The sequence below is a fragment of the Rhagoletis pomonella genome, unplaced genomic scaffold (genome assembly GCF_013731165.1).
Source record: "Rhagoletis pomonella isolate Grant_MI unplaced genomic scaffold, Rhpom_1.0 Rhpom_scaffold_05562, whole genome shotgun sequence".
NCBI classification, from domain to species: domain Eukaryota; kingdom Metazoa; phylum Arthropoda; class Insecta; order Diptera; family Tephritidae; genus Rhagoletis; species Rhagoletis pomonella.
In genome coordinates this window covers 3,348-11,857 of record NW_023464101.1, presented here as the reverse complement: position 1 = coordinate 11,857, position 8,510 = coordinate 3,348, and the positions used below count along the sequence as shown (strand labels likewise).

The following is an 8,510-nucleotide window of genomic DNA, read 5'->3' as shown; positions in this document are numbered from 1 at the left end:
AGAAAACAAATTCCAAAGTTGAAAATAATTTTTTTCTCAGTAATTTATTTGGAAAATAAAAATCCGCGATGCGCGACCTTTTAAACTTAATTTTAAGGGTTGTGCTTCTAACAGGCATCTTTTGACATCCCTACGGACATATTAAGAGGGGGCTATTAAAAAAAAGTTAGGCGGTTTGTTTGAATCAGTCTACTGCACATATTAAGGTAAATACGCTTGCATGTATCTTTTTTCCGAAACGACTTGTGGGTGCGCGCCTGTTACATATGTATTGTGTACTTACACTTATAAATGAACACCATGACAACAAGACTCCTAAATAATTAGCCATAGAATGCTGTGAGGCACAATTTGTCACTGCATAAATGCTTCATGCGCGTTGAGAACGTCAAAGGCGCTGTTTGGGCGGTAGACGAGATTGAATTTTATAAACAACGACCACAGCGTACAACCGCAGCAGCAACAGCGGCAGCAATAATGTCTACTTCCGTCCCTGGTGGCACTGCTAATGTTGGGGTATGTAGCAATAACGATTCCGGTGGTGGCATTAATGGAAGCAGCAATGATAATATGACTGACATTATCGATTTCAACAACAGCGTTGCCACCGGTATTTCTTCAGTGATGACAAACAGCCCGATGACATTGGGTTATGGGTACGTGCGAAGATGTGACTGTAAAATTTTTTTATTCCTCTATCCTACATACTGCAATTTTCAATATAAAACTTTGGAAATATATACCGTCGCCCGTATGCCAGAAACATGAATTTGTAAAAATTAACATTTTGAGAAATTAAGTATGAAAGTTTTTTTTTACTAGACTTAACTGCGTTTATGCAATTGAAATTTTAAAATATTTGGTTTCCGTGAACGCATGTTATTCTGGATTTTGCTAAAATATAGAGCATCCAATGGTTAATCAAGTCAACCCAATAGCTCAAAAATGATAAGTTTGCACATTCATGCTTCTGGCATAATGGTGACGATATTTTATCACTGAGGCTGTGAAGTAGATTATATTTTTTTCCACGTCATTTTAAAACTCAAGCGAACTTACGTATCGCTAGCTTATATTGAAATGTAGCTAGGTCCACCCTTTCCAAAAAAAATATTTACTGATGCGAGAAGCAACGTATTTTATTTCTAACCGTTTCTATTCAGTGATAAGCGAATTGGATAAGTCCGAAATAGTCATAGAATACAAAAATTTTCATCCGCGTTGTGGAATATGAATTTATTTAGACTTTTCGGTTGGAATAGGCGAAATCGTGCAATTAAATTTTTACGAAAAAAAAGGCTGAATAAATTGAGATTGAAAGGTTTATTCTCTCCTTTTAAAGTCGAAAAAATGAACTTAGCACATTTTCGCGATAAGCTAGCGATATGTTGCATCAGTTTCTCTACCATCTTAAACTTTTTATTAAATTATACTTAAATATTTTTATCTTGTAATTTTCTATCTACTTTTTTCATCTAAAAAATTAATATATAATAATTTCCTAATACTAGCATATGCACATAGATATGTATAAAACACACGCATACAGATAAACCCTGAAATAATCACTTAAACTTTCACCGATTAGTTTGGCACATATGCCCTAATCAAGTGCTTATTTAGTTCCAATGTATGCCGATAAAAATTTTTTTTTATCTGTAAATTTTGGTAAAAACATGTAGTGCCCATCTCTTAAGCTGAAGTAAGCATTGCGCTATCAATACCTATGGAACCAAAAAGCGCATATACTTCTACTTTCTTTCTTTTTTTTTCTTTTTTTGGCGCTGTAACCGCCTAAGCGATTTTGGCCGAGTTCAGCAAAGCACGCCAGTCGTTTCTCCTCTGTGCCAACTGACGCCAATTGGAAACGCCAAGTGAAGCCAAGTCCTTCTCCACCTGATCTTTCCATCGCAGTGGGGGCCTCCCTCTTCCTCTGCTACCACCAGCGGGTTCCGAGTTGAATACTTTCAGAGCTGGAGCGTCGGTGTCCATTCGAACGACATGGCCAAGCCAGCGGAGCCGCTGTATTTTAATTCGCTGCACTATGTCCATATCGTTGTAAAGCTCATACAGCTCATCGTTCCATCGTCTGCGGTACTCGCCGTCGCCAACGCGTAAAGGACCGTAAATCTTCCGCAAAATCTTTCTCTCAAACACCCCAAGAGCCGCCTCATCGGATGTTGTCATTGTCCATGCTTCTGCGCCATATACCAGCACGGGCATGATGAGTGACTTATAGAGCGTGGTTTTCGTACGTCGAGAGAGGACTTTACTCCTGAATTGCCTACTCAGTCCAAAGTAGCACTTGTTGGCAAGAGTGATTCTACGTTGGATTTCAATGCTGACATTATTATCGGTGTTAATGCTGGTTCCCAAGTAAACGAAATTCTCTACTTTCTCGAAATTGTAACTGTCAACAGTGACGTGGGTGCCAAGGCGCGAATGTGCTGACTGTTTGTTTGATGACAGGAGATACTTCGTCTTGTCCTCGTTTACCACCAGACCCATGCGCTTTGCTTCCCTATCCAACTTGGAAAAGGCAGAACAGACTTCGCGGTTTTTGTTACCGATGATGTCGATGTCATCGGCATAAGCCAGCAATTGCACGCTCTTGTAGTAAATTGTTCCTGAGCGGTTCAGTTCTGCAGCTCTTATTATCTTCTCCAACATCAGATTAAAGAAGTCACATGAAAGGGAGTCGCCCTGTCTGAAACCCTGTTTTGTGGCGAACGGCTTGGAGAGGTCTTTTCCAATTCTGACGGAGCTGGTGGTATTGCTCAACGTCATTTTACACAGCCGTATGAGTTTTGAGGGGATGCCAAATTCAGACATAGCGGCGTATAGGCAACTCCTTTTAGTGCTGTCAAAAGCGGCTTTAAAGTCGACAAATAGGTGGTGAGTGTCGATCCTTTTCTCGCGGGTCTTTTCCAAGATTTGGCGTATTGTGAATACCTGGTCTATGGTGGATTTGCCAGGTCTAAAGCCACACTGATAAGGCCCAATCAGTTCATTGACGGTGGGCTTCAGTCTTTCACACAATACGCTCGATAAGACCTTGTAACCTATGCTTAGAAGGCTGATCCCGCGGTAGTTGGCGCGAATGGCGGGGTCACCTTTCTTGTGGATTGGGCAGAGCACACTTAAATTCCAGTCGTCGGGCATGCGTTCATCTGACCATATTCTGCACAAGAGTTGATGCATGCACCTTATCAACTCCTCGCCGCCGTACTTGAATAGCTCAGCTGGCAGGCTGTCAGCTCCAGCGGCTTTGTTGTTTTTCAGCCGCGTTATTGCTATACGTACCTCGTCATAGTCAGGCGGTGGAACGTCGACTCCGTCATCATCGACTGCGGGCTCGGGTTCTTCTTCTCCACAACTTTCTGTGCTGCTGCCATTTAGTAGGGCGGAAAAGTGTTCCCTCCATAATTTAAGTACGCTCTGGACATCAGTTACTAGGTCGCCATTATTGTTCTTACAGGAGTGCGCCCCGGTCTTTAAACCTTCCGTAAGTCGCCTAACTCTCTGGTAAAATTTTCGGGCATTCCTCCTGTCGGCCAGCATTTCAAGCTCTTCGCACTCACGTATTTCTGCCTCTCTCTTCTTGTTGCGGCAAATACGTCTCGCTTCCCTCTTCAGATCCCTATAGCGGTCCCACATAGCGCGCGTTGCGCCCGATCGCAGCGTGGCCCTGTAGGCGGCATCTTTTTTCTCTGCAGCTTCCTGACACTCCTCATCGTACCAGTTGTTCTTTCGGGCTCGCTGAAATCCGACTACTTCTTCGGCGGCGGTACTTAATGAGCGGGAAATGTGGTTCCACTGCTCGCATATGTCGGTTTGTTGAAGAGTGCTCTCTGAGAGCAGGTGTGAGAGTCGAGTAGCGAAAGCGCTGGCTGTCTGTTGTGATTGCAGCTTTTCGACGTTAAGCTTTCCTTGCATATTTGGGCGCACATTTTTTGCTGCACATAGGCGGGTGCGTATCTTGGCTGCAACAAGATAGTGGTCCGAGTCGATGTTTGGGCCTCGGAGTGTGCGTACGTCTAAAACACTGGAAGCGTGCCTTCCGTCTATCACAACATGATCGATTTGGTTTCTCGTTTTTCGATCCGGAGACAGCCAGGTAGCTTGATGGATCTTTTTATGCTTGAACCTAGTACTGCATACTACCATGTTTCGGGCCCCGGCGAAGTCGATCAGCCTCAATCCGTTGTCGGACGTTTCGTCGTGGAGGCTGAATTTTCCGATGGTGGTTCCAAAGATCCCTTCTTTGCCCACCCTGGCATTGAAGTCGCCAAGCACGATTTTGATATCATGACGGGGGCAGCGCTCGTACGTGCGCTCCAAGCGCTCATAGAAGAGATCCTTGGATGTCTCATCCTTCTCTTCCGTCGGGGCATGGGCGCAGATGAGCGAGATGTTGAAGAATCTCGCTTTGATGCGGATTGTGGCTAGACGCTCGTCCACCGGGGTGAACGACAGTACTCGGCGACGGAGTCTCTCTCCCACCACAAATCCAACTCCGAATTTGCGCTCCTTTACATGGCAGCTGTAGTAGACGTCGCAAGGCCCCAGACATTCTTTGCCTTGCCCCGTCCAACGCATTTCTTGGATGGCGGTGATGTCAGCTTTTGTCCTTACGAGGACATCAACCAGCCGGGCAGAGGCACCTTCCCCATTAAGGGTCCGGACATTCCAGGTGCATGCCCTCAAATCGTAGTCCTTTAAACATTTGCCGTGGTCGTCATCATAAGGGGGGGTCTCATCCGAGGCTTTGCCTTGCTTCTTCACTGGAAGTGGTTTTTACGTGGCGGGTCCCAAGCCCAGCGCACAACCCATTGCTGGGACGGGGGTGGTTTCGCAACCAAATACACGTTTATATAGCGAGCCGCTTGCTCCAAGCAGACACCCGCTTGCAGCCGCACCTACTGGTGAACAGACGCTGCAGACTTCAGTGAGCCCTTAAACCGAATAAGTCAGAGTGGCCCCACCGAAGCTCCCTCTCTTTCTGCCGTGACCCAAGGCTCCACTCGGATTGGTTACCGCATCTCGCACATGGGTTGCTCACGTTGCCCAGAGTGCGCGAACGAGGACGCAAGAGTCGGGATTGAGTATAGCCATGCAACTGTAACTGCATACCCAGCGCAATGACTATACCCCATTGCACTCCATATACTTCTACATTATGCCATAATTTACTGCTTTCTTAGTGCCGCCAAAATTTTTATACCCGAGCGCACTCGTGCACAAGGGTATTATAACTTTGTTCACATAACGGTTGTTTGTAACAGGCAAAACAAATCGAGATAGATATAGACAAATGTATACATAAATGAACAGAATGAAAAGAGAAATCGATTAAGCGGTGACTGTCTGTCCGTCCGTCCGTCCGTCTGTCCGTCCGTCTGTGCACACGTTAACTCGAGTAAAAATTAAGATATCTTAACGAAACTTGGTACGTGTCCTTCTTTCGGGCGTAGGACGGATGGTATTGAAAATGGGCAAAATCGGACAATAACCACGCCTACCTCCCATATAACGGTAATTTTCAGAAATACGAAAACTGCGATATTTTAGTAACTACTCAAAATTGATATTTATAATAAATTTTAGACGAAAAATAAGAATATTAACATTTTTTTGAAAATGGGCGTAGCCACGCCCACTTATGGTTACATGTGTATATATTGGTAACCGCTGCATCTATTTATTCCAAACTTGGCACAGTTGTTGGCCCTGGTACAGCATACCAAATGGCCGAAAATTTTTAAAATCGGACAATAACCACGCCCACGTCCCATATAACGGTAATTTCGAGAAATACGAAATCCTCGATAAATCAGTAAATATTAAAGCTAATTTATTCAAAATGATGGTTGCAACAATTCTTTGCCAGGAAATACCTTTATGATAAAATTTTGGAAAATGGGCGTGGTACCGCCCACTTATGATCACGTATATGTATCTCGCTAACCGTTCTAGCAATTTGTACCAAACTCGGTATGGTTATTGTGCTTGCCACATAAAAGTAAACCATTGAAAATTGTTGAAATCGGACTAAAATTACGGTCGCTTTTCATATAACGGTAAGTTTCAGAAATGCTTGAAATTTCGATATTTTGAAATTTAAGGACGCTAGTTTACTTAAAATTTATACACGCCGGCTTATCATGTAGCGGTAGCTTTCGGAAAGGTGGAAAACATATATTTAATACTTGCGCCGGGTATTAAATGTTCGGCTCCGCCCGAACTTAGACTTTCTTACTTGTTTTTTTTTCTCATGTAGTGCCCATCTCTTAAGCTGAAGTAAGCACCACGCTATAAATTCCTATGGAACCAAAAAGCGCATATACTTCTACATTATGCCATAATTTACTGCTTTTTTAGGGCCAATTTATGCCGCTAAAAAATTTGTTTTCTTTGTAAATTTTGGTAAAACATGTTGTAGCCATCTCTTCAGCTGAAGTAAGCACTACGATATCAACATCTCTGGAACCAAAAGCGCATATACTTCTACCTTATTCCATAATTTAGTGCCAATTTATGCCGCAAAAAAAATTTTTTTTTTCTGTAAATTTTGGTAAAAACATGTAGTCGCCAAACTTTCAGCTAAAGTAAGCACTACGATCTGGCACCAAAAAGCGCATATACCTTATGCCATAATTTAGTGCCAATATATGCCGTTAAAAACTTTTTGTTTGCTCTGTAAATTTTGGTAAAATCATGTAGTAGCCATCTCTCCAGCTGAAGTGAGCACTACGTAATCTATATCTCAGGAACAAAAAAGCGCATATGCTTCTACCTGATGGCTTAATTTAGTGCTTATTTAGTGCCAATTTATTCCCCTATATAGTAGCCATCTCTTTAGCTGAAGTAAGCACTACGCTATCGATATATCTGGAACCAAAAGGATTTTTAGTCAACAGTATATAGCAATGGGAGGCAATATGGTACAGTTAAAGAGCTTATATTAGCCGTTGAGGAAGAGTGGACCAAAACTGAGCAATGTACCGTTGAAAGGTTAGTTGAATCAGGGCCGCAGCGCACAGTGATTCGGATCGCAAATCTAGCTGGACGAAACTATTTAAACAAATATTCGTTGATGGATCTTTACACCACTTCTTACCTAGGGGATTTTTGAGTCGCTGATTACGAATCTGAAGTCACTTATCAAAAATTCAAAATGGCGGATCCAATATGGCGGACGAAAATTTAAAAAATCGGTAGATTTCTATGAAACTGGGTACTATTTTTTTAACTCTTTCATAACCAAAGGTTTTATAACTCCAAGTATTTTTCTGTTTTAACACACAACCCCTCCCCCTCCCCCCCCTCTCCACCGTGGATCCGCCACTAATCTTATATTTATATTCAGATACATTCCTGTTAATAATTACTTTTGGATTTTGAGATTTGACATACCGTCACTAAAATGTAAATATCTAAACCAATTGGTTAAACTTGGCTATCGAACTTACCCTCTGCATTTGCGAAGGTGTAAAGAATAATATGCAAGTGGTTTTATAATGGCCTTCGGCGGCCTTTACTTTTCCTACTCTTTAATTTATTTTTTTTAATTAATCAAAACGACGATTTTTCAGAATAAATTTGCTTATACCAATGTGGACATAAATTACGTTATGACCTCTGAATCTATAGCGGAATAAGTGTAGTTTTTTGTTTATAAAGTCAATTTGCAATTATGCAAATATTTGTGAGTGCAATTAGCAATCTTTTAAGTTAAATTTCAGCTTTTAAAATAGAGTTCTCAAATAGGCGGCGTTGACTTACCTTTTTTTGTTTGTTTTCATATGTTAATGCTTTAATAAATGCAATTTCTATTTGAATGTATTGTCAGGAATGTATTCCAAGTACCATTAAGTATTTTAAATACAAAAAAAATTTTGACTTTCGTCCAGCTAGATCTGCTATCCGAACCACTGTGCAGCGTATGCAAAATGCCATTATAAAAGGCGCAGATAACACTGATTATTAACTTTTAAAACCCTGAGGTTTTAACAAAATTTCTAGTGAAACAATACAAAGAAAATGCTTTTGTTAATATATTTTGTTCATGTATAGAGGTATCAGATAATTATAATATAGACATAAATAATAAACATATATGAAAAATAGATATTCAAATCTATTTCGTGTATCTACATGTGTACGTATAGCATTTTCAGTTTAAATGAAACCATTTTCAAATTAAGCGAAACTTTTTTTCAAATTAAATGAAACCATTTTCAAACAAAGCGAATCCTTTTTCAAACTAAATGAAATCTTTTTCAGGTCAAGTGAAACCATTTTCTAATTAAATGAAAACTTTTTTAGATAAAGCGAAACTTTTTCAAATTAAAGGAAAGCTTTTTCAGATTCAATGAAACTTTATTCTAATTAAATGAAACTTCCTTTGCTGTGAATTCGCTGTTACGCGTTGCTTTTTTTTACCGTCAAGGCATATTGAATTAGTTATAGCAGTAAAAAATGTGCTCTGATTTTTTCCAATTTATATA

The 8,510-nt window shown here is 41.0% G+C and overlaps 1 protein-coding gene across 1 annotated transcript; it reads left to right on the top strand.

Annotated features, from left to right (window-relative positions):
* Nucleotides 1-333: 333 nt before the first annotated feature.
* LOC118755182 (forkhead box protein P2-like) lies at nt 334-656 on the top strand (the record flags this gene model as incomplete). Its single annotated transcript, XM_036490035.1, has 1 exon — nt 334-656. A coding segment is annotated over one exon (323 nt), but the record flags the coding sequence as incomplete, so codon positions are not given.
* Nucleotides 657-8,510: the final 7,854 nt, after the last annotated feature.